This window comes from Rosa chinensis, chromosome 5, assembly GCF_002994745.2.
Source record: "Rosa chinensis cultivar Old Blush chromosome 5, RchiOBHm-V2, whole genome shotgun sequence".
Taxonomy (NCBI): domain Eukaryota; kingdom Viridiplantae; phylum Streptophyta; class Magnoliopsida; order Rosales; family Rosaceae; genus Rosa; species Rosa chinensis.
This window is the reverse complement of record NC_037092.1, coordinates 77,521,732-77,546,789: the sequence shown is the minus strand read 5'-3', so window position 1 is coordinate 77,546,789 and position 25,058 is coordinate 77,521,732. Positions and strand designations below refer to the sequence as shown.

At 37.6% G+C, this 25,058-nt stretch overlaps 3 protein-coding genes and 2 long non-coding RNA genes across 11 annotated transcripts; all 5 read right to left on the bottom strand.

Moving 5' to 3' along the window:
* On the bottom strand, positions 1-3,680 carry LOC112167040 (villin-1-like). Of its 6 annotated transcripts, none has more exons than XR_005800346.1 (11): positions 3,472-3,680; positions 3,208-3,326; positions 2,919-3,061; positions 2,599-2,667; positions 2,412-2,480; positions 2,158-2,295; positions 1,843-1,970; positions 1,496-1,643; positions 1,338-1,348; positions 986-1,126; positions 1-318 (listed from the first exon to the last, which is right to left on the bottom strand). XR_005800346.1 is itself a non-coding variant. In XM_040506958.1 (9 exons), exons 5-9 carry the CDS (start codon positions 1,858-1,860, stop codon positions 301-303), a joined length of 336 nt encoding a protein of 111 aa, XP_040362892.1. In that variant the 5' UTR covers positions 1,861-1,970; positions 2,158-2,295; positions 2,599-2,667; positions 2,919-3,061; positions 3,208-3,456; the 3' UTR covers positions 1-300. The 6 variants fall into 6 exon arrangements, 2 of the variants coding, with proteins under 2 accessions (XP_040362892.1, XP_024159765.1); XR_005800347.1 differs by having other exon boundaries at positions 3,208-3,315; XR_005800348.1 differs by lacking the exon at positions 3,472-3,680 and having other exon boundaries at positions 1-149; positions 233-318; positions 3,208-3,455.
* Positions 3,681-9,551: 5,871 nt separating this feature from the next.
* On the bottom strand, positions 9,552-10,485 carry LOC121049284. The gene is made up of 4 exons (XM_040505995.1): positions 10,370-10,485; positions 10,191-10,260; positions 10,004-10,105; positions 9,552-9,885 (listed from the first exon to the last, which is right to left on the bottom strand). The coding sequence occupies exons 1-4, from the start codon at positions 10,483-10,485 to the stop codon at positions 9,793-9,795; spliced, it is 381 nt and encodes a 126-aa protein (XP_040361929.1). The 3' UTR covers positions 9,552-9,792.
* Positions 10,486-14,412: 3,927 nt separating this feature from the next.
* On the bottom strand, positions 14,413-14,918 carry LOC112164120. Its single transcript, XR_005799704.1, has 3 exons — positions 14,819-14,918; positions 14,625-14,730; positions 14,413-14,526 (listed from the first exon to the last, which is right to left on the bottom strand). It is a non-coding gene; the product is annotated as an uncharacterized LOC112164120 (long non-coding RNA).
* A 1,402-nt stretch (positions 14,919-16,320) lies between these two features.
* On the bottom strand, positions 16,321-17,328 carry LOC121048928. The gene has a single exon (XM_040505994.1). The coding sequence runs from the start codon at positions 17,326-17,328 to the stop codon at positions 16,321-16,323; it is 1,008 nt and encodes a 335-aa protein (XP_040361928.1).
* A 1,090-nt stretch (positions 17,329-18,418) lies between these two features.
* On the bottom strand, positions 18,419-19,432 carry LOC112164119. 2 transcript variants are annotated; one of them, XR_005799221.1, is made up of 4 exons: positions 19,146-19,432; positions 18,889-18,974; positions 18,599-18,800; positions 18,419-18,480 (listed from the first exon to the last, which is right to left on the bottom strand). It is a non-coding gene; the product is annotated as an uncharacterized LOC112164119 (long non-coding RNA). The 2 variants fall into 2 exon arrangements; XR_005799220.1 differs by having other exon boundaries at positions 19,149-19,432.
* Between the last annotated feature and the right edge of the window lie 5,626 nt (positions 19,433-25,058).

Genomic DNA, 25,058 nt, shown 5'->3' with positions numbered 1-25,058 from the left:
TCCAATTGTACACCCCTCAAAATACACCACCAAATGCAATATCACTGAATCAAAATACACCATATGCAAACAAATTTATAAAGCATAACAAATTATGATTATTTGTACATACATCCGAGCCATGAAGAGCAACTGCCTATTTCAACTTCCTGTTTAATTTAGCCTAAAAGAGATTTAGTCATCTCAAAGATCAAATTCATATGAAGAGCTTGACATTTCAGTAGCAATATACCTCTTTATCATTCATGAATATTATAGCAGAATCGGGAATCCTCTTTGACATTTTCTCACACCCTTCCTTCAAACCAGGTAATATATCTGCAAATCATTAATAAAAAGATAATGTAAGATAGAACATTTAGCATTAGAATTAAGTAATATGTATAGCAGATTAGGATGTTGCATACGGTGTGACGAAAATAGGCATGTTCAATGGATCCTACAGTTTTTTATAATTACATAGTCAATTTGCCTGGTAAGGTTACTCCATTGCAACCATGTATGAAATGAGAAACAATCTGTCCTCAAGTGAGCTAGTATCTGACCCTCCCTAGATTCTGTAATGGCAGGAACCTCATAAAGTGGGCATTGTTTTCATATAGCCGAACTTATAAGTCTAATTCTGATTATGTTCTTTATAATATAGAATCAATCTGCTAATTCTGATTACGTTTTCATATAGCCGAATACATATAAAGTTTAACACAATCAAGTATGAAAGGCACTTATATATTTACAGAACTAGCATCCAATTACGGCAGTATTGTTTCTTTGGAAAGATCAGATATTAATTTTTCTAGGTGCAGCAAAGCGACAATATAATGGTGAACATGAGTCCACAGAGATTGAATGACAAATTAATATGCAGTAATAGATTATAAGCCTTTAGGTCACTGGAATCACTAACATGACAATTGTTATCCTTATAGTATTTTTGTGAAACAGTCATTCAAAGAACTAAGAAGTTCAGGTGTAATGTATTTACCAGGCCAAGAGTAAGGGCTTGTTGCTTTGACTTAATATTTGAATGGCTTCCAATCCAGACATATATCTCAATGTGGCAATCGAGGACTAACACATCTTCAGTATTTAAATCATCCTGTGTGAAATTGAATATCTCTTGCACCTGAGATATTCAAATTTATTCAGATCAAGTAAAGTTCAAACAAGTCTAAACAAGACTAATCATCCATAGAATTTGATATATTATATTACTTAACAAATGCATAGCCGAAACCATTAAATTTGAAATATCGACAACAAGGTACAGCAAATATACCAGTCATTTTGCAAAACAACTGAGCTGCATGCTTACACAAATATATGTAAAATTGTACCTTGAAATCACCTGAATGGGAAATTCAAATCAAGATGCAAAAGAAGCAAACCCATCAGTAGACAGAATTATACAGCCATGTAAAGCCATACATGATGACTTGGAAAAGATGCATTATCTTCCGAGAGAAAAATTTTGAAGACTATAAATTTTTGTTACCTTCAGTTCCGCTCAACATAAACAAATGTGGATCATCTATGTATCCTTTTATTTCTTTTCCTCTTGCATACTCTGCCTTTTCACCAAGTGCACTCCAGAAAACATCAGATTCACTCCCTTCCCTCACTGATATGGCTTGCCATGTTGGCTAATCGGCACCAAGCGAAAATAAATACTTCATTACGATTATGAGTGAAGTCTAAGTAAAGAGAGCAGCACTGAGATATTTCATGCAATACTAATTCCTCTCATTTTTGGTTTTTAGATTGATTTTTTGCAAATGCCATATTTACTATTTTCAATAGAAAGAGATTATGGTATAAAGTAAAAGTTCAAGAAATAGTCACATTTATTAGCTCCAGCATTCTGTCAAGAAGATCATGATCTCAGCTCGAGGAGAGATTCCAATGAAAGTGATAACAGATGTACCAGTTTGCAGGATGTAACAATAGGAAGAGTTCAAAGAGCCTGAAACCTGAAATAGTACCACTTTATACTCAAATCATACAGGCATATGTAATTCAGATACTGGAGGATCAGAAGTCAAGAGACACACTTTCATTGACTAAAAGCTATTGTACATCAGTAAAAAGATAAAACAAAATGGAATTACAGAAATTTTCATTATAAGACATAACTCTCAAGAGAGATTTAAGGCTTACTGTATCAACTTAGATGGCCTGCATGTTGTTAGGACTCGTCCCTTGAACACGAAAAAGAGTTGTCTTGCTTTCATCATAAGTTTCATCTGCAATACCCTTTTCTGCCACAAGCTTCTTGTATCGTTGACTCCTGCCTCCCTACAAGAAAAGCAAAAAAATTTCAGAAGATGAGACACTATCAACATTAGGTTAATCTGAAACAAAACCAACATTGGATTAGGAAAAGAAAAATAAAAAAATAGAGAGGTGTAAACCTTAAAAACAATTAATGTCTGTAAAATTGAAAAAAATTGAGATGGCTCCTTGTTCTCCATAATTTGAGCCTGAAAACATAAGTCAGGGAAATCTAATTGGCTTGAGTGATGCAGTTAAATGAAGAATTCAATCAGCTATATGAACATGGAAACTGTGTATTAAACAAGCTATCTTAACAGAACTTACCACAACAAGATTCCCCTTGCTTGACTCAACTATGGCATTCATATGAGAGATAGTATCTGTTCTATCTTCCTGCATGCAAAACAAATAACAATTAAAGAAGAAGATTGAAGTTCACTAAAGGCTACCAGAAGCTGGGTAGTTGCTTCAAATACATAGTAACTCGGAACTTAAACAACTTTTCCCAGGTAAAGTAGTAATTTATATGGTCTTTTATTTTCTTCTTTTCCCTCCAGGATGTCATGACTAGAACTATGAATAAATCTCACAAAGCTACAACAACCTATCAATACCAGTCATAACAGTCATGGTTACCAACTCACCATTACACTCCCACCACCAAGCCATGCATAAAATAGATTCTCATCCCTTTCGTTGCCAAGATATGTATATTGCAGAATGTAGCAATCCCCACTGAAAAGCTTTCTTTGTTCTGAGGCTGGAACAAGGGACAGTCTATCACCATCTACCCACCAAACATGAAATGTTATAGATTGCATTAGCATAAAGGAACGCAAGCTTAATACATAGTTTAAATGAGTATGACATTTTCAGAAAAGGGCGGACATACACAATATCAATTCACATAATTAATAAGAGAATCGTAATTACCTCTCTTGGAAGAGCCCTCATGATAGTCGGATAGTCATATCCAAAACAATTCGAGCGCCTGCTATTGGTTTTTCTTTGTCCACTTTACTGCGACAGCCAAGAAACCCACTGCCCAGAAACTACATCAACCAAAATTAACAGCTAGGACACAAAATCGACTGAATTGAAAATTAGAATCGAAAACCCTAGAGCAAAAAGACTAAAAATTGAACAAATTGAGAACATTTGTAGTTGGATAGAAGAGGGTTTGGGGGCGAATCTGACCTGCGCGGACTCGGGAGTCGATCTCCTTGTGCTAGAGTGACCTCTTGCGGTAATCGGTGATGGTGGTGCTATGTCGTACGGCCTCCTCCCTCTCGGTTGCCGTCATCGTAGCGGTGCTGGGGAGGCGAAATGGGGTCAAAAGGAACGAGGGTCTGGACTCTCGAAGTTTTTGGAAGAAGAAATCTGAAAGCTGCTGAATCTAATAAAGCTTCTTTTACTTTTTATGGGAGGGAACTGAAAATTGGAGGAGGGAACTGAAAACTGAAAATTGGGGAGCCAAAACGAATGACTTCTTTGGACCGTAGGCCCGTAGGTGTCCTTGTTGCCTTGTTGGTATCCTTTATTTCAGGGTCCCGCTTCCATTCAAATGAAGGGTGTCCTGAATAACATTTAAGGACACTAGATAAATTGTGTGTCCTTATTGAGAGTCCTCATAGCCATTTTTTCTAGTAGTGTTGTGAAACATTTTCCCATAACATACTATTCTGGTTCTTCCATAATGCCCAAATCAACATCATCAACTTCTCAAAAGCATCATTTTAAGATGCATTGCACGTTCAAGTAGCCATTCCATAAAATTAATTGACGGCAACAAGGTACTTTGAAGCTGAAGAGGAGGGGCAGAGAGTAACTCTAAAGAAATTGGACATTGACAAAAAAGATGGGCACTGGTTTCGAACCTGTGAGTGCCGAGTAGACAACCGGTATCCCCAGTGTAGCCTTTCATGGTTAATTGCTCATGAGTTGGGAGTAGGTTCTGTGTGTAGCTCTCCATATGCATATTTGGACCTTGCCTAGTACTCGGGCTTTCCAAATTGTTTTCCACAGTGTACCAAAAAGGTCACCATCAGAAGTACTAGTAAGTACATTGCCAAGAACAGAATTTCATGCCACCAATAGACCTTTTTAACTGTAAATCTGCCTCATTTTTTCAGGCTCCAAGAAAGCCTATCTTGGGTTCTACGTCTGCTCAATGGGATGGAGAGGATTTGACCACTAATTTTCTGAGTGAAGAGAGATTGAACTACCCTTGGTATCCACTCTCTACTATGAGAATCAATCAAATCAGCCACAACTTAGAAGTCAGTGTGAGTAGGTCTGTAGATCAAGGATTGTGGGCAATTGGGTATCCAATGATCATTCCAGATATTCACCAGAGTGCCATCTCCTATTCTTCATTTCACACCAACTTTTAACACAGGCTCCCATTCAAAATACTGCGCCAAGAAAAGGATGGGGAGTCTACTAGATGGGGAGTCTCCTATATCAACTTCCCAAAAGGTGCAATTTGGAAAGTATCTAGCTTTGTACACCTTAGCAGTGAGTGAATTTGGGTTTGAGACAAGTCTCCAACCCTGGTAAGCATTGCTAAATTGTTTGCATATATATTCTTGAAATCCACACCACCCTCCTGTTTAGTGAGACATGGTCTTTCCCAACTACGCCAATGGATTTTTTTTCTTCTCCTTTGTATCACCCTAGAAGAATGAAGCACATAATTGATGAATTTCATCACAGAATCCCTTTGGTAATTGGTAACAGTTCATGACATATAGAGGCATGGTTTGAGCAACAACTTTTATCAAGATTTCCTTACCTGTAGAACTCAAGATCTTCGACCTCCATCCCACTAGCTTCTCCTTTATATAGGCAAAAATAGTTGTTTTGATTTACCTACCCTAAGAGGGAGGCCTAAGTACTTGTCATGCTCATCCACACACTTGACCTCCAAGATTGTGGCAAGGCTTATCTGAAGAGCCTCCAGCACATTTCTACTAAATACAACATTGCTTTTTTGGAAGTTTGTTTTCTGCCCCGAAGCTTGCTCATAACAATTTAAAATGTTTCTCACCTATAAGCATTCTGCAGTAGTAGCCGCTCCAAATAAGAAACTATCACTGGCGAAGAATAAATGATAAAGTGTGGGAGCCTGTGGACACATCTTTAGACCCACCATACTACCATTATTAATCGATTTAGTAATTAGAGCCGAAAGGCCCTCTGCACATAGAATGAAAAGGTAGGGCGAGAGAGGATCGCCTTGCCTAATATCTCTGGTTGGAATAATTTTTGATGTCGCCTCCCTATTTATCAAGACTGCATATATAGCTGACTGAAATAACACAGGTCATTATCATGTCAATCCCTTTTTTTGCAAAGCCTAATCTAGTTAACATAGCATGCAGAAATCTCCATTCAAGACGATCATATGCCTTTCGTAATATCCAGTTTCAAAGAAAAGAAACCCTTCCCCCTGATGTCTTAAGTTGTGCATAAAATGCCGAGCCTCTATAGCTACCAAGGTATTGTCTGAAATGAGCCTTCCTGGAACATATGCACTTTGCAATGGGGATATTATGTTAGGCCGCCATTTCTTCAACCTGTTAGCAGCAACTACCTTTGAACAAATTCTGTAAATGACATTATAGAGTACAATTGGTCTAAAGTGAGTGGCATCAGTAGGATTTTGTATCTTACGAATAAGACACAAATGTGTAAAATTAGATTTTGTCCATGCCTCACCCTGTTCTAAAAAATTCCGAATAGCCGCACAAACATCTATACCAACAATGTGCCAATATTTCTGGAAGAAGAAAGGGGACATACGATCTAGTCCAAGACTCTTCGAGGGATGCATTTGAAAAAGTGCAGACTTTATTTCATCATTTGTGTAAGGTAAAAGCAGTGCTTCATTCGTATTAGTTGAAACTTTTGGAGAAGTTGCATAAATAATCTCATCTATAGCTTCATCATTTGATCCCTCGGTAGTAAAGATCTGTTGGTAGTAATTCAGCAATAAACCCTTAATCACTTCAGGGTCAGTCTGCCATGTGCCATCAGCATCTTGTTATCCCTTAATTGCGTTTCGACTACGTCTATTAGTAACTTTGCGATGGAAGAAGCTGAATTACGATCTCCATTTTAAGCCATAAGATCCTTGACCGTTGCCTCTGTAAGTACTTGGACTACTCCCTTCAACACATGACTTTCCCAAGATCTCAAGGACAACAGACATGCAAAGAATTAGGAGGGTATCTCTCCTAATTGCTCGGAGAATCAAAGGAAATAAAAGAAGATCGCATGAAGAAAATTTCAAGGAAGCTATCTCACTGATCTTGAGATAAAGGTCTCTTTAATACTTATCTTATTTGCATGATTCTAAATTGATATGCATTGATTTTAATTGATCTCAAAATCTCTTTATGTATGCATATCCGATTACATGTTCAAAACAGTTTAAAAAACCTTTCCATGTTTATCTTATTCGGTGATTAAGATACGATTTGTTTGAGGGGGAGTCTTGCTCCTATAAAAGGGTTCTCAAACTGATTTATGATGTAGAGTTTTTGTTTTGCATAAAATTGGTTTTGCTTGAACCACTTGTGTTGTTGTTCAAATCGGTCTTTGAAAACTCTCAGTATTTTGTTTCATGTATTCCATTGCATAATCAATCACTTGCATAATTCATTCTCAAGATCAGTGAGAAGATTGAGTACGGGGATGATTGAATACAGATTGGCTAGTAGTCGGTGTTGATCCAGTTAGAAGTTAGAACAGTAGTAAAACAAGTTAGCATTTGTTGCTAAGTGAAAGTGTTTGTTGTGAACAAACATTACTTGTATACTGTAAACTTGATTATTTCATATTGGATTGATTCTTCGTGTTGGCTACGTAAAAAGCCACGAAGTGAAGTTTCCTCAGTGGAAAGGTTTACACTACGTCAGCAATTCCTGTGTTCGTGTTATTCTAATTGTGTACTTGAATAGTGTCAGTATTCAAACTCTATAATATTTGTTCCATCTAGTAAAAACAATTGGCATCAGAGCAGGTTCTAGAATCTTCTAGTGATCTTGGGAAAGATGGAACATTCACGTGATAGAGCTGCTGGTGGATCTGTTAATAGTCCTCCATGGTTCGATGGTGGATGTGAAAAATATACTCAGTGGAAGATATACATGAAATCATATCTCTACGCTCAAGATGAACATGTGTGGAATATTGTAGAAAATGGCTGGACTGTACCTGTGATAAAAGCAAAAGAAGAAAGCTCTTCCACTGTCACTCCCAAACCAAGGAAGGACTGGACTGAAGAAGAAGTTCGTGATCTGCAAGCAGACTTCAAAGCTAAGAACAGCATCTTCACAGCTCTATCTGAACGAGAAAAACTGAGAATCAGTCATTGTGATACTGCCAAGCATGCATGGGATCTTCTACAGACTACATACGAGGGAAATAAAAAGGTACGTGCATAGAAATTACAAGCCTTGATCTTTGAATTCGAAACTATGACCATGAGAGATGATGAAACCGTAGATGACTTTCATGGTAGAATTCTTAAAATCTCCGGTCAATGTCGTAGTCTGGGGGCACCTTTTGATGAAGACAAGATTGTCAAAAAGATACTCAGAGCTTTGCCAGAAAAATTTCATTCAAAAGTCACAAGTATAGAGGACTCATTTGAAATTGATGAGTATCCACTCGATGAGCTCATCGAAAATCTTAAAACTTATGAAATGAGATTGAAGCCTGAGAAGAAAAATAAAGGTGTGGCCTTCAAGGCAATCAAAGGAGCAGAAGAGGAAGGGGAGACACTGGATCTTGCGTTATTGACAAAGGAATTTAAAAAATTTCTCAAAAACAAGAACTCTTCTAGAAATCCCAACACACCTAGGAAAAACTCCTACAATGGCAGTAGCAGCAGTGATTACAATAGCAAGAGTGGGAAAGCAAGCTTCAAGGGAACTCATTCAGGTAAAACTAAGTGTTATGAGTGCGGTGGCTACTGTCATATTTCTACTGATTGTGGAAATAGGAAGCATGGAAATGGCAATAATAAATCACTTCTCTCAACCTGGAGTGATATATGATGAGTCTCAGGAAGTGGAAAATGTTGCTTTTGTATCATCACTTCTATCTGACTCCGACAGTGACGAAGCCTTCTCTAATGATGAAACAAATATCCGCTACAGACAACTCTACAAAGCTTCAAAGGCAACTCTGCTTAGAAACTTGAGTTTGGAAAAGGAAGTTGAATTCCTGAGAACCGAAAAAGAAAAATTAGAGCAAATTTTGGAAACATCATAATCTGCATGGGAACTGGAAAGAAGCAAACATGTGGGTGAATTAGCAGATCTACAAGATGACCAGAAGTCTTCAACTTGGAAGACTGAAAAGACTGAGTATCTCAACAGGATCAAAATGCTAGAACTCACTACACCAAAAAATGAAACAGACAACGGGTAAAATTCGTTGTCTGATTTGGACGCCCACCGTTGTGTATCGGAGCGTTGTGTGTTTAAAATTTGCACAACGGTGCAACACCATTGTATGATATGCAATCAGTCGACAGATTTTTGTTATCACCGTTGTGTCTTCTCTCGGCAGATGGTAGGCAGAACTGCTGCACAGCATGGCAGATGCATCATTCATACAACAGAACTTGTTTTCAAACTGTTGTTGGAAAGCCTAGTCAGACAACATGTTCTTTAATGTCATCGTCGTCTGATATACTATCACACTTCAGTTTTATTTTCTGTTTGTTGTGTGATTGTAAAATGAGAAGACATTTTTTTAAAACCATTGTGTGATTGTTGGGAAGCCTAGTCAGACAACGTGTTCTTTAATGTCATCGTCGTCTGATATACTATCACACTTCAGTTTTATTTTCTGTTTGTTGTGTGATTGTAAAATGAGAAGACATTTTTTTTAAAACCATTGTGTGATTGTTGGGAAGCCTAGTCAGACAACGTGTTCTTTAATGTCATCGTCGTCTGATATACTATCACACTTCAGTTTTATTGTCTGTTTGTTGTGTGAATTGGTTTTGGACAACATTAGTTTAGTTTTTATTGTTGTGTGATTGTAAAATGAGAAGACATTTTTTTTTAAAACCATTGTGTGATATGTAAAGAATGCATTGACTGAATGGCCAATTTTTATGTATTCAAACAACGTTGGATTGCCACACTATAAACCTGTTGTATGATCAATTTCATTTGCTATATTTTGTGCATACATAGCTCCATTTTACCTAATGAACAATGATTAATTGGAAAGAAAACACATTGCAAACCATTAAATTAGTAATCCAACCCATTCATATACCTTAAATGTTAAAAGGGAGCATTTCCCCATCATCCAAGCAACCATTAATAGAAGAAAAGCATTCATATGCATGCCCATCTACTTGGGACATCAAAAGCTGATACAATTACATATATTGTTCAATTAAACATGCCACATATATGGTGCATGAATAATGTACCAGCAGAGAAGCACAAAAAAGATGTTTTCCTTCATTAGCAAACTACTTCATGGCTCCTACACATACGTCTTCACCACAAACTTCGCCCACTCATTTCGCAACTGATCAATATCTTCTTGGGTATATTGGCTGCTGCCTCTCCTCTCCCACTAAAGTCAAGCATAAATCAAAGTGATTAGTACTTAATCAATTTGTTGAATGAGGCATGGAAATAACAAAGGGAATAGAAACCAAGTAAACTGACAAAATTTATAAGTAGGTTCGTACCTTGGTAGCAAACAACGACAAGTCTTTATCCTCAATGATATCTCGCATGTATCGCATCACAAAGTACCCGCACTCCTTGTTGCTCGGTTGAGGAGGAATGCCCTAAAAACAAATGATGAGTAAACAGTCAAAACAATGAAGAAAATACAGTTTTATCAAGACAACTAAATACTTAGGTGAAACTCACCGCCAAATTTTTCCAAATGACTGAACTTCGGCCCTTCTTCTTCCTTTCAGCATTAAACATACCAAATGCACTACACCAAAACAAGAAAAATGAAGACTTAAGGGAAACAAAAGGAGGCAACATAACTGTTTAAACATATTTCATGATCTCAATATGTAGGATTAGTAACAGCGACTTACATTTCCATAATAGACATCCAATCTCCAGTGGGTAAGCGTTTTTTCAAAGGATCCATAAAATATGCAGTACCTCGGTCAGGATCAGCAATTGTCAAAATCCAATGATCATTGAGCATACAAAATAATCATATATCTTGAAAGAAAAACAGGGCTACAGTTAATTGCAAAGAATTTACAAAAAACAGAAACCATCATGGACATAATTACCCCGAGTTATATGGCAACATGAATATTTGGCCTGGTTTGGCAGTTAGAAGCCTATCTCTTATGTGTTGGGCCCTCACAGTTCCATTCCCACCTCCTTTTCCACCAATTCGTGAAGGGTCAACAAATGCAACCATGTCCACCATTTTATAAGCAGTCAACTGGTCATATAGGTACCTACAAGCATTTAACCAAGACTTTTACTTTAAGCATCTCTAGTTTTTATTAAGACATTAGGGAGAAATCACATGTGATGAAAAAAAAATAGAATATTTTCTACCTCTGGTACACAGCAATGCAATTTCCAAAGACTTCTCTCATGCTTGCAAGTCGCCTAACATCTGATCCCAAAATAAAAGTCTTTCGAGAATATCCAAATACTTCAGGTTCCATGATGAAGTTGATGGTATGCCCATCTCTAAATGCAGACTCACCCCACATACATAGCATCTTCAATGATTATGGTAATGTGGGTGCCATTGCTGCCAAGCTAAATTGAACCTCTGAGTCTTGTTCATCTATGTCGACTTTCTTTTTCCTCTTCTTTTCAGCATTATCCATGACAACTTTCTAGAACAAGAAAATAAATATAAGGTTATACTATGCAGCCATTCTGGTAAACTTAAGCATATTTTTTGAAACAAGTGATTGTCGTCAAAGTAGCTTCAATTATACTAATTTCTAACCTTCACAGGTGACGTAATGATTAGGTCCTTAGGCCATGCTAACTCCCCATAGCCTGCTTAACAGTTTCAATTTCATCTTTAACAGGAATTGGTACCTTTGCTTTCTCATCAAGCGTGGTATAGATGGAAACACGCTTATTACCATCACCTAGTGGAGCACCATGAATTGTTTGGGAGGGATCATCGCACTCCATTACAATGGCATAAGCAACAATATTTTCAACATAACCTAATGCCAACTTGCAGCCAAGCTCATTTCCTGGTGACTGAAAAGAAGAGAAAACAATATTTATAATGCTGCATATATCTTTGAATGTCTAACAAATCAATCTAACCTAACAAAAAAAAAAAACATACTCATAACAATTCTGCAATTTTTGGAGTAAACTGGAACAGACTTACCTTTTTTGGGGGGTCAACCAATGTCAAATTCACGTATTCTTCCTCCTCCTCATCATGCGGCTCCTTAATATCATTTGGTACAGGATTTTCTTCCCTAGTCTCTTTCACATCCTTAGCCAATGCAGAGTCGACATCTACATTCTCAACTATGTTTGTCAACTCACTACGTACCTTGGAGCATGGTGCTACTTCCAAAGGAACTCCCTTCACCACCTTTGTACCCTTCTTTCTCGATTGTAGGGCCCTTTTTTCAATCACATCAAAACCTCCCCGAATTGCTTTTCCATCCACACGGTTAACGTCTTCTTCTTCCAATCTAGCTTTTGCTTGTTCTTGAGCAATTTGATCAGCTGTGCGTGAACAACTTCCTTGACCAGAAACATGTGTCTGAGGAGTAGCACAATTTCCATTGAGTTGCATGTATCTTTGCTTCAAGTTCTGCAAACTTAACCGCCCAAAATGCTCGTTCCTCTGCAACAATCTTTTCCTTTGCTTCCTCAATTATCTTCTCCCTTGCGTCCTCTACTATCTTCTCTTTCTCCTCTAACATTATTTTCTTCACACTAACTCTAATTGTTGCTTCTAAGCTCTGCTTTCTACGTTTAGGTAGATTGAAGTAAGTAGAGGGATTCATTTGACCTCCAACTCCACGCACTCTTCCCCCATGCTCAGGAGTCCCCAACGCCAATGTCAAGATATCATCACTTCCCTCAATGGATAGTTCTCCAGTAGCAACCCTTTTCTTCAAGGCATCCTGACAGATTTTAAGTATGAATATAAGTATACCATCTATAGTTACTGCATATATAGACTTTGGTTATTTTGACTTACTATTTTTTCAGCAGTTTTTTTTGTCTCTTCATCCTTGAAATTGCCATTCTTGGACTGCCGCCCTTTGATCCAGAGTGTGGCCCTATCAATTTCTTCATCATCGATTTCATTAGCCTACAAAGTGATTTTGTTAATCAGCCTACTTTTAAATGGTAAAAACTACACATAGGGTATAAAACATTGATTACTAACCAACTCTTCCTCCAACCCTGCATAACCCTTGCGGGACAGTCTATGAGGATATTTATTCTGTTTGCGCCTTTCTTGTTGTGCTTTACGCTTTTCCTACAAAAAACGAGGCTATATCATTTCAACAACTATTTGATATTTACAAATGCATGTTACGACTACAACCGAGTTAAACCAGTGATCTGTTAATTTCATACCAAGAATGAGGGTGTTGTCTGTGATTTGACAAATTGAGTCCAATGATCTGCATTTATGAAAGGGTAATCATCTGGAGGATACTTCAACGCTTCAGGTTCATCCAAATAAGGGATAACATAGTTTGAAGTCAATCGAGATTTGAATTCCCTCCACTTTGTTGCAGCAGATTTCAAAACCATTTTCTTGTTTTCAGGACCAAGCGTAAATGGAATCTGTGTAAAATACAGTGATAAGTATCAGACTTAAGGTTCATCTACTAAAAAAAAATGAAAAAAAAAAATGAACACTAACATAAACTGAACAATTTTGTACCTGAGCACGTGACCATATTTTGCCTTTCTCTTCAGCCGTTGCATCTTTCCAATTTGGTCTTATGATTGGTACCTTCCTTTGTGCCAATACACCTATGTAGGACTACAATTCCTTAGCCACCTTCCCACATGGAGTGCCTTTTCGATTAAAAAGCATCGTCTTCTTCTGTCTATGAGTCTTACGACTTGTATTGAGTGACATAGTCACTGCATGCCGCTTCAGCAGCTTAAGACCCCCAGTTGATTCAACTGCTTTTGTCTTAGACTTCTTCGAATGAGATCCTTCAGAAAATGTTGTTGATGTTGACGCTTTCAAAGACTTTGTCTTCTTAGTCTTCAATCGCTTTTGCTTAGACTTCATCTTCTTTGCTACGCTTGTTGACTATGAAGGGGCCATATCATCTACACAAGCACCAAGCACATTAGACAATAAGCATATGAGAAGTAGTACATCAAAATAGAAAATAAAAGTAACTAAAACAGTGACTATGTAACTCAAAAGCCAATCTTCAACTGCAATGAATCACAAAGTAGGAAACATTGGCCAAACCATCATATAGCATTAAGATAAATAGCAGTTCAGTTTGCTAGGACAGCAAAACAAGTACACTTAAACATAATTCTAAAGTACCAACACCAAAAAATAAAATAGCCAAAGCCGGTACATATAAATAAGAGTGTTCTATTCTTCATCAACTAATATATCATCGTCCCCTACACGCATGTAACCCATTGGTTCCTCATCGGTCAAGTTATCAAGTGACTGGAAAGATGGCAGTGAAGTTACGATGGGAGGGTGGGAAATAATGATGTCCCCAAGCTCATCAAACTGAACAGAATCGTTGTAATCTTTTTTTGGGAGTCTCAAGACGACTGACCACCTATGATCTATAGGGTCAGCAACATAAAATATTTGCTTCACACATTTTCCCAAGACAAAAGTATCTTTTAGATGACCTTTCCTATTCAAATTCACCAAAGTGAACCCAAGATCATCTACTCTAACACCCTTCTGACTCTCTACCCAATCACACTTAAAGATAGGAACCCTAAAATGATCATAGTCAAGCTCCCATATTTCAGTAATAACCCCATAGAAGCTCATGTCATTAGTAACCACAGTTTGATCCTTAGCACTAGCTACTTGAGGTGTCTCAGCAACCCAGTAAACCCTACTATTTTGTGTCGATCGAAGATCATCCCTTTGCTTTGTGTTATACTGGACTCCCCCTATTCTTTAGCCACTAAACTTTGGTATTTCATTCCCTGGTTTATCTGCTAGCCACCTCACAATCTCGGGGATGTCACAATCAGGTTCATTAAGCATAGAGGCAACCTGCAAAATGAAATAACACTTTCAAAACAAGCTATTCACAGTCACTAAACTTTACAATTGTCTACATTCTAAAAGCTCATCAAACCTAAACTGCTTACCCTCTCCTTCACCCAATCAGCAAAAGTCTGGTTTTGTTTCTCAACCAGCCACTTTCCATTCTTTTTGTAGTTTGGAAACTCCCTCTTCAGATACTCCATGTGTTCCCTATAAACAAAGTAATTGTTAAGTATTACCATATAACCAATACAAGCAGAAAATATGCAGAAATGCAAATAAAGGGATAGCAACTTACACAAAATAGCTTCTGAATTCAATGGTGTTTTGAAGAACACACAAATGAGCTTGGTCATATTCCTTGCCAAAAATCGACACAACAACAGCACCTGGGGTAGGCTTGTCATCTGTGTTGGGGGCTTCTGGAATGCCAACAGTCTTGTCGTCGAAGAATAGTTCCGCTAAAAACTCAACCGCCTCTTCAGCAATGTAACACTCAGCAATGCACCCCTCCGGATGACATTTATTTCTAACATATCCCTTGCACACCTTCATATACCTTTCGAAAGGATACATCCACCGAAAGCAAACCGGTCCACATAACTCAACTTCTCTAACCAAGTGGACCGTTAAATGTATCATTATGTCAAAGAACGAAGGGGGGAAATACTTCTCAAGCTCATACAAAGTTTCAACCAGATCACTTTGGATTTTCGGAAGCCTTGAAGCATCTATAGTTTTACTACAGATTTCATTGAAAAACATGCAAAGCCTGATTACGGCAACTCTAACTGCTTTTTCCAGCACACCTCGGATTGCAACAGGGAGTAGTTGTTGCATTAAGGCGTGACAATCATGAGATTTCAGTCCTGTCAGCCTTAAATCATCCATTGACACAAGGTTGGAAATGTTTGAAGAATAGTTTTCTGGAACCTTCATGCCATGAAAACAACCGCATATACATCTTTTCTCACCTACTGTTAGGTTCCAACTTGCCAAAGGCAAGCGTTTCTTTCTCGGATCATCTAGATTTGGCTGCAATCCTAATTTTATACCCAGTTCCACCAAATCTAACCGAGTTTTCAGTCCATCCTTAGTTTTTCCATGAATGTTCAGCAGCGTCCCTGTTAGACTATCACACACATTTTTTTCAATGTGCATGACATCAAGGCAGTGCCTAACAGGGAGATACTTCCAATATTCAAGCTGAAAAAATATCGACTTCTTCTTCCAACAAGGCCTTGTTTGATCCTCAGCACCCTTATAAGCAGGAGGAGGATATTTCTTCCCATAAGGCCAATGTGAAACTTCCTCCTCCATCCTTCTCAACATTTCTTCTCCAGTCAACGGCACCGGAGCTACTGCATGTTCTGGGCGGTTATTGAAAGCAGCCCTTAACTTACGATAAGGATGGTGCCTTCCTAAAAACCTACGATGAATGGTGTAAGCCATCTTCCCTCCGTGAACTAGCCTTGTAGGTTCTGTTTTATCAAGACAAATGGGACATGCATTATAGCCTTTGACTATGCTCCCGGAAAGGTTACCATAAGCTGGAAAATCATTGATTGTCCAGAAAAGTAGAGCCTTCAGAGTAAAAGTTTCATTCTTGATGGCATCGTAAACTCCATTGACTCCTTCCCACAACACTTTTAGGTCATCTATCAACGGTTCAAGGTAAACATCTATGTCGTTTCCTGGTTGTTTAAGCCCCGATATCAATAAGGTAAGCATCATGTGTTTCCTCTTCATTACCAACCATGGAGGTAGATTGTAGGTTACCAAAATTACAGGCCAACAATTCTACTTGCTACTTAAGGTACTATGGGGATTGAACCCATCTGATGACAATGCAAGTTGTAGGTTTCGTGGTTCATTACCAAAATCTGGCCATTTTTCATCCACTAACTTCCAAGATGCTGAATCTGCAGGATGGCGAATTAAGCTATCCTTGTTTCTGTCAGTGGCATGCCAGGTTAAACTCTTTGATGTTTCAATTGATTGAAACATTCTTTTGAACCTAGGAATAGGAGGGAAGTACCACAAGACTTTTGCAGGTACTCCCTCTCTTTCTTTCTTGTTTTTGCATATTTTCCACCTAGAAGTACCACATGTAGGACAAATAGTGTCATCGACATACTGTTTTCTATACAGAATACAGTCATTAGGGCAAGCATGTATTTTGGTGTAATCCATTCCTAATGCACTCAAACTCTTCTTTGCCTCATACACAGAGGCAGGTATCTCGTTTCCTTCAGGAAGATACTTTGCAAAGGCAATCAACCAATCCGAGTAAGCCGAATCACTCATACCATGCTTGGCTTTCAAGTTGTAAAGCCTCACAAGCACATTCATCTTGGTGTGCCTATTGCAACCAGGGTATAAGGGTTTGTTGGCATCGTCAACAAACTTCTTAAATTCATTACACTCACTGGAAAGCTCCTCATCTTCATCACCTTCCAACTCCACATCACTATCTAATTCTACTTCATAATCTGCCCTCATGTTACCCTGCACAGAGTCAGATTCAATTGCCTCTAATTCAACACTTTCACTATCCGTATATGATCCCGACTCCACTACAACCTCCCCATGTTCTGTCCATTTCACATAATCTGTGTCAATCCCATTTACAAACAAGTGATCCTTTATCACTTGTGCAGAAAAATCTTTTACATTTCCACACTTTGTGCAAGGACAACAAATACGGTTAGGGTCTCTAGCATTTCCCAAAGCAAACTCACAAAACTTTGCCACCCCTAACTTATATTCATAAGACCTCCTATCAGCATGCATCCATGACCTATCCATCTACATTAAACCAAAAACACAAACCAAAACTAAGTCATCGATCAACAAAACCCCAATGACATATCCTAAATGCATTCACTAAGTTCCATAAAACTCTACCAATTCAAACTCTGGTAGTCTTAGCAAAAACAACAATTTATTTTCACACACACACATATACTCCAATATCAAACAATGATAAAAAAATTCGACATACATTTAGGCTAAGAAAATCCAATAACAAGGACAGAATAGTATACCACAATATATAAAGAAAAACAAATCAATATACATTTAAGCAAAGCCAAAAATTATTTTACAAAAATTATATATAAAAAAAAAAATCCAATAACAAGCACAGATCATATTGTCCAATGGGAAATGCTATGCTAAAACAACATCATCACAACATATCCTCACTATGATTAGAGTATAAAGTGACGTGGTTTGTGAAAATATATATACCATGTGCAGGCAAACTGAAATCTAAGATTAATTTTTGAATATATAATAAAAGAGTATAGTATAGTAAGCTAGTAATTGAAAAGATCAACTAGTATTGGAAAGTATAACATTTGCTTCAATAATATGAGCTCTTAAAGAGTACAAGACATCCAATACAACGAATAAACAAAACTTAGAGAACCCCGAAAGCAATGAAAAAGCAGAGTCCACTACAGGAACAACATTTGAACAATCTTCTCTGAAGCAATAATAGAGAATATGAACAAGCATTGGATTGAAAAAGCTATGGTTGCCACACCAAACAAGCAGAACCCAGAAATTATTAGGGAAAAATTAGCAAAGTTGTAAAAACAAACAAAACCAAACCAGTTTAGTATGAACCAATAAGAACCGAACAATTCTCCTGACATAAAACAATTCTCCAATAAGATCATCAACTATAGACGTAGTATGAACCAAACCAGTCCTACACATTTCACCAAAAACTAATCGAATACCACGATATATGAAGCATAGAACAATAGATTTCAACAAATTAAAGCTTCATAACATATTTAATATATAGCAGTCCACAAATTCAATAGTCAAGCTCAGAATACTCACAAGTCTACCTCCTGCAATCAATACCAACAATAGCTGTCAGGCTCACTCCACCAGTCAAACTGAGTCTACAGCTTCTTCCAACTCCACCAGATATGCCTTGTGGGTCTGCTGAGAATAATCAACAAGACCATCAAATTTAATCCAAACCTCAACAATCTAAATAGAAGTAGATAAGATCAAGTTAGTATTATGACAAAATTAGATAACTGACATAAATTTTCACCTTCTTGTGGAGATCATATGAGAACACAAGGTGATGGGTCGTACATAGCCGATGTGGCTTCATAGGATGGTTGGGCCTGAAGTAGACGTTGCCCACATCCCCTACAAAACCCAATTTTCTTCTCAATTTCTGTAATCAAAAGTGGAGTCAATGGACATGAAACTGGTTCCTCTACAAGTAAGTTCCTTGAACTCGAAATTCCCTGCCACAACAAAACCCATTTCAAATTTCAACTACAAACAAGTAAATGATAACACAGATAAAATAGAAAGCACAGAAATTGCAATTACCAATTGTTGAAAGTAGTGATGAGAAGGCCTTGGAATGGTTGGAGAAGATGGTCTACTGCAGATTCTCTGCAAATAAGGCAAACCAGCTGCGCATAGAACAAAGTAAGATTCTTTCTATCAATGAAAGCAAACAAGCAAAGCAAGATGAGATTTCGAAGCTACTAAGCCAATGAATAACCAACAAATATGGTTATAATCGAGATTAAAAACCAAACAAAATGCAGTTCTTCACCAAAACAAATCAAAATTTAACTCACCACGAATAGTTGAGAAACCCCCAAATCGAAGAACCCACAAATGGACCCTAGTTTCAACTCTGGAATTTCGATGTCTAGATTTAAACCCGAATTTTCCTCTATCTTCTCCCCAGTACGAAGAACCCACAGATGGATCGAAACCCTAATCAATGAGTACAGTGATGGATAAGTACAGTCGAGCCTTAATCGAAGTGTGTTTTGATGGCATATGGTGTTTTGCTGAGAGACCCATGGTGTTTTGATGAGAGATCGATGGTGTTTTGACGGTGTTGAGAAGAGAGCTGCTCGAAGAAAGATAGTTGAGGAAACTGCTATTTTGTCCAAAGTGCTGGTGGGAGACGGCAATCATTCAATAGACCTAGCTAGCTAATTAAGTTGTCCAAGACGTGCTATTAATTTTTGCTTTATGAATCAGACAACATATAGACCAAGTTTTGTCGTCTGATTTTGAATAAATTAAACTTGACCCAAGGTTCCAAAGAGGGAAAAGTTCCCGCTATAATATGCAACCAAAGTAACATGTTAGGCGGTGCCTATTTACACAACGCAAATAACTCATTTGGTTGTGGGATCATCAATCTGGTGTTATATATCTTAATCAAAACTTGTGGGTTTTGGGGTGCTTGAGTGCCATTTTGGGCCAAATATAGGCATATCCAAACATTTCCCTCTTCATCACACAACAAAAGGTAAAAAACGGTTGTATCATATTTTGCATGTTACTCTCATACAACAGATATAACTGTACTGTTGTAGTATGTAGTACCAATTTATAGCTAAATTTGAGTCGATCTAGGAGGTAAATCTGCCGCAATTTTTTTTTTGATTCACACAACAGAATAATCTTGTAACCATTGTGCAATGGCCTTCTAGATAAAAACTTCAGAATTTTAACCACTTTATACAACGTAAGTTTAGTAAACGTGTTGTATGATTCACTTTCCTTCATCACACAACGAATTTTTTTTGTTCGTTGTGCAAAAAGTGTTGTGTGTTAAGGTTATTGGTGTAGTGACTGGATGTTAAAGGACAACAAGTATTGAACTTGGAATTATTGGCTAAAATTGAGTCCTTGCAAGATGAGTTACAATCAACTCAAGAAAGATTCGCCAAGTTCGATGTTAGCTCTAGTTCCATGTCTAAATTGCTTGGATCAGGAAAAGCTCCTCATGACACTTATGGATTAGGATACACTAGAGAAAGTTCCAAGAGTACTAAATTCGTAAGAGCATCGAGATCATTTGTAGAAAAGAAAGAAGCCTCCATCGATGATCATGTCACAGTTATGAAGAAACGGAGGGAAGATCAAGCACCACCAAATTATCAGGTAATACTTGACCAAGAGTCCTCCACTGGTCGAAACAGGTACACGAACTCTAGAACTTTTATTCCTACTTGTCATCACTGTGGTAAGATAGGCCACATCAGACCTAGATGTAATGAAAGATTTTCAAACTCACTGTTTTCTCAAGAAAAGTGTACTGTTGAATCTCTAAAGTGTGAGCTTAAAGAACAAAAGGAACTCATTAATAAACTAGCTGAACTGTTCTCTAAGAAAGATCTTCAAACTGAAAGAAGAAAAGATGTCTGGACCAAGAAAAATGAAAGTAAATGTCTTCTGACCAATACGAATGAATTTGATGCTACATGTCTTTTTGCTTGTGCTAATACAGCTCATATTGAGGCAACTTGTTTGGTAGCTCTGACTGCCTTAGCAGAAAAGCGACGAGATTTTTGGTATGTTGACAGTGGCTGCTCTAGACACAAGACTGGAGACAAAACCTGGTTCACTTCCTTTGAAGATGAACACACAACTGGATCTATCACCTTTGGAGATGGGAGGAAAGCAAATATACTAGCTCGAGGTACTGTTAACACTCCAGGTAGACCTAATCTCAAAAATGTATTATTTGGTGAAGGGTTAACTGCAAATCTTATCAGTGTCAGTCATTTGGCTGATGACGATGAAGATGTTTGGTTTAACAAACAGAGATGTTTGGTTTTAAATCAGAAAGGAGAAGGTATCATGGGAGGTAAGAGATCATTTGATAACTGTTACCATATTCAAGCTAATGAATCTTTTAGCTTGCAGTCCTGCATGTCTGTAAGATCCACAGAGGAAACCTTTGAACTTTGGCACAGAAGGATGGGACATGTAAACTATCAGGACTTGCTAAAGCTGTCTTCCAAACAATGTGTCAGAGGTCTACCCAATCTAAAAGGCAAAACTGACAAGATATGTGGGGATTGCAAGATTGGAAAACAAACCAAGGCACCTCACAAGGTGGTGAATTCTGCAACAACCTCAAAGGTATTAGAACTGTTACACATGGATCTCATGGGACCAGCTCAATCCGATAGTATTGGAGGTAAGAAATATATGCTTGTTATTGTGGATGATTTCTCAAGGTATACATGGGTAAACTTCTTAAAAGATAAGACTGAAACATTTGAACCTTTTAAAAACTTGAGTCAAAAATTGATCATTGAAAAGCAATCATCAAATACTCACATAGTTAGAGTAAGGTCAGATAATGGTACTGAATTCAAAAATGTTGCCTTTTCTAACTATTTTCATGAGCTTGGTGTGTCACACGAGTTCTCAGCTCCAATCACTCCACAACAAAATGGCACTGTAGAAAGAAAAAATAGGGTATTGCTGGACATGGCTCGAGTTATGTTACATGCTGCAGGCTTAAGCAAAAATTTTTGGGTTGAAGCTATCAGCACTACGTGCTATACAATAAACAGAGTCTTCTTCAGACCAGGTACATATCAAACAGCTTATGAGCTGTGGAAAGGTAAGAAGCCAAATGTTGGATACTTACATGTGTTTGGAAGTCCTTGCTATATCTTACGAGATAGAGAGCATCTTGATAAGTTTGATGCTCGGAGTGATGATGGCATTTTCCTGGGTTATTCCATAAATAGTAGAGTTTATAGGGTATATAACAAAAGAACTCGAGTTTTTATGGAATCCATTAATGTCTCTATTGATGATCAATGTATGAAACAGGAAGAATCGTTTGCAGATACATCATCTACATCTTCATCAATTCCTCAAATATCAAGCAATGAAGTTCAGAATGATGAAGAGGAACTCACTGATAGAATTTTTGAACCAGCTCCAAAAATGAAAAGAGGTTTCAAGTAAGTTCAGAAAGATCATTCCAGTCATGACATTATTGGTAATGTAACTGATGGACTGACAACTAGAAGGCAAGCTGCAACACAGGTAAGTCAAGATGAGGTGAGTCAAGGAAATGCTTTATTATGTTTTATTACTGAACATCTGCTCAGTATGAATATCATATCCCATTTTGGTTTCGTGTCTTTGATTGAACCTAAAAATGTAAAGGAAGCCTTGTTAGATGATCACTGGATTAATGCAGGAAGAGCTAAATCAATTTACTAGAAATGATGTGTGGTACTTGGTACCTCGACCTAGAAATTGCAATATCATAGGAACCAAGTGGATCTTTAGAAACAAAAGTGATGAAAAGGGTAATGTGATTAGAAATAAAGCTAGGCTTGTGGCTCAGGGGTATTCACAGGTCGAGGGCCTTGATTTTGATGAAACTTTTGCTCCTGTTGCAAGATTAGAATCTGTAAGATTACTCTTGTCTGCGGCATGTCATCTTAAGTTCCAATTGTTTCAAATGGATGTCAAAACTGCGTTTCTAAATGGTATCTTACAAGAGGAAGTATATGTGGAACAACCTCAAGGTTTTACAGATCCACATCATTCAGACCATGTGTACAGGCTTGAGAAAGCTCTGTATGGACTGAAACAGGCTCCTCGTGCTTGGTATGAAAGGCTTTCAAATTATCTTGTGGACAAAGGATATTCCAGGGGTTCCATTGATAAGACCTTATTTGTCAAACATAAAAACAATGATGTTATTATTGCTCAAGTGTATGTTGATGACATTGTTTTTGGTTCCACATCTAAATATCTTGTAAATGAATTTCAATCTGTCATGGAGAGTGAATTTGAAATGAGCATGTGTGGTGAGCTAACCTTTTTCCTTGGGCTGCAAGTAAAGCAACTTGATGCAGGTATTTTTCTCTCAAACCAAATATGCTGAGAATCTCATCAAGAAATTTGGCCTTGAATCCAAGAAAGTGGTCAATAATCCCATGAGTACCACTACAAAGTTGAGTGAAGATCAGGATGGGAAACCAGTTGATTCCACAATCTATAGAAGCATGATTGGTAGCTTGTTATATCTCACTGCAAGTCGACCTGATATATCCTACAATATGGGAGTGTGTGCTCGTTTTCAAGCTAACCCTAAAGAGTCATATTTAGAAGCTGTCAAAAGGATCATCCGATATATTGCTGGTACAGTTAACTGTGGAATTTTCTATACCTTCGACACTAATGTGGAAATTGCAGGATATTCTGATGCTAACTGGGGAGGAAACTTAAAGGATAGAAAAAGCACTTCAGGGGGATGTTTCTTCATTGGCAACAATCTGGTTGCCTGGCATAGCAAGAAACAAAATTGCATCTCTCTATCTACTGCAGAAGCCGAGTATGTTGCAGCTGGGAGTTGCTGCACACAAATGCTTTGGATGAAGCAAATGCTTCATGATTATGGCATCCCTCAAGGTAAGTTGTCTATCTTTTGTGACAACACTAGTGCCATCAACATCACTAAGAATCCTGTTCAACACTCTCGAACAAAGTACATTGATCTTCGATATCATTTTATTAGGGATTTGGTTGAACAAAACATACTTGAGTTAAGCTTTGTGCCCACTGAAAATCAACTTGCTGATTTGTTTACTAAGCCTCTTGACACTGCTAGGTTTGAGATGTTAAGAAATGCATTGGGGATATGTTCCAAGTATTGATACACACGAATGTCTGTCCTATGTAATTAGAGAATATTGTGATCTTAGTGCACCGTGACCATTGTCCTTAGTGACTTGAACTATCATTAGTTACAGTATCTATTATTATCATGCCTTATTCTGGACAAATAATTTTGTACTCATGAGTAACCACTTATCCATGCAACCTCGTTCTCCACTTCACTTATAGCTATATGTGGTGGCATGTTTCTTGTTTATTGTAAAGAGAGTATAAGTAACGAAGAAGAACTGTTTCAAATGCTCAGCTGTCTCATTCCCTCTTCTCAAAGTAATAAGGTCCTAGTTGTGGTGAACTATCTAGGATTTGTAAAAAACGAGAATGGATACAAAATATCTCTCCTCTCAAAGTAACCAGACCCTAGTTGTGGTGAACTTTCTAGGGTTTGCAAGAAACGAGTTGGTGAATGCTCTATGTATGAAATTTGTGAGAATACGAACACTAACTCGAGACTCTCTCCCTGGAGCATCTTTGTTATGCTTAGTACCCTAAGATCATCTGGTCTGGGAGCTACTGAGACGGGTCTTGTTACATGAGTATGTGTCATTACAAAATAAAGAAGTCTATGACTCAAAGAACTCTATATTTTAGGAACAATGTTTCCTATATCTCTTAGGAGATCTCCTGAGCACTGTCAATACTTCTCTCTTTCACTAAACGTGTTTCTAAGCTCCACATCTTGCTTATACGCACTTCATCATAGGTTTGCTCTTTTAGGTCTACACATGAGTACTAATCCTATTTGTTGATAGAATACATCATGATTGATACTCTGAAATATAGTTCCTTCCCTATGTGATTTATGCTCACTGTGCTTGAACTATGCTATATTTTCTCTCTTCGATATGACAAATGCATTCATTGCATTGATACTTAGCAAAGGAAACGATCATGTGATATTATTGCAGATTCTGAGAATATTTTTGCCTCTTCGTATACCTTCTTTGATTGCCATCTGGTTGCACTTAAATTCCTTATTGATTAAGCCTAAATTGAGGGGAAGAAGTACATTGCATGCGTGTTTCTTGGAGAAA

Bases quoted from the DNA above. Each gene is read 5' to 3' on its own strand.
- LOC121049284 (XM_040505995.1), bottom strand. From the start codon at position 10,485: ATGCTCAATGATCATTGGATTTTGACAATTGCTGATCCTGACCGAGGT. The intron at 10,261-10,369 runs GTAAGTCGCTGT...GTTTTGGTGTAG, and splicing joins TGGATGTCTATTATGGAAAT to TGCATTTGGTATGTTTAATG. The intron at 10,106-10,190 runs GTGAGTTTCACC...ATTTGTTTTTAG, and splicing joins TCATTTGGAAAAATTTGGCG to GGCATTCCTCCTCAACCGAG.
- LOC121048928 (XM_040505994.1), bottom strand. From the start codon at position 17,328: ATGGATAGGTCATGGATGCATGCTGATAGGAGGTCTTATGAATATAAG.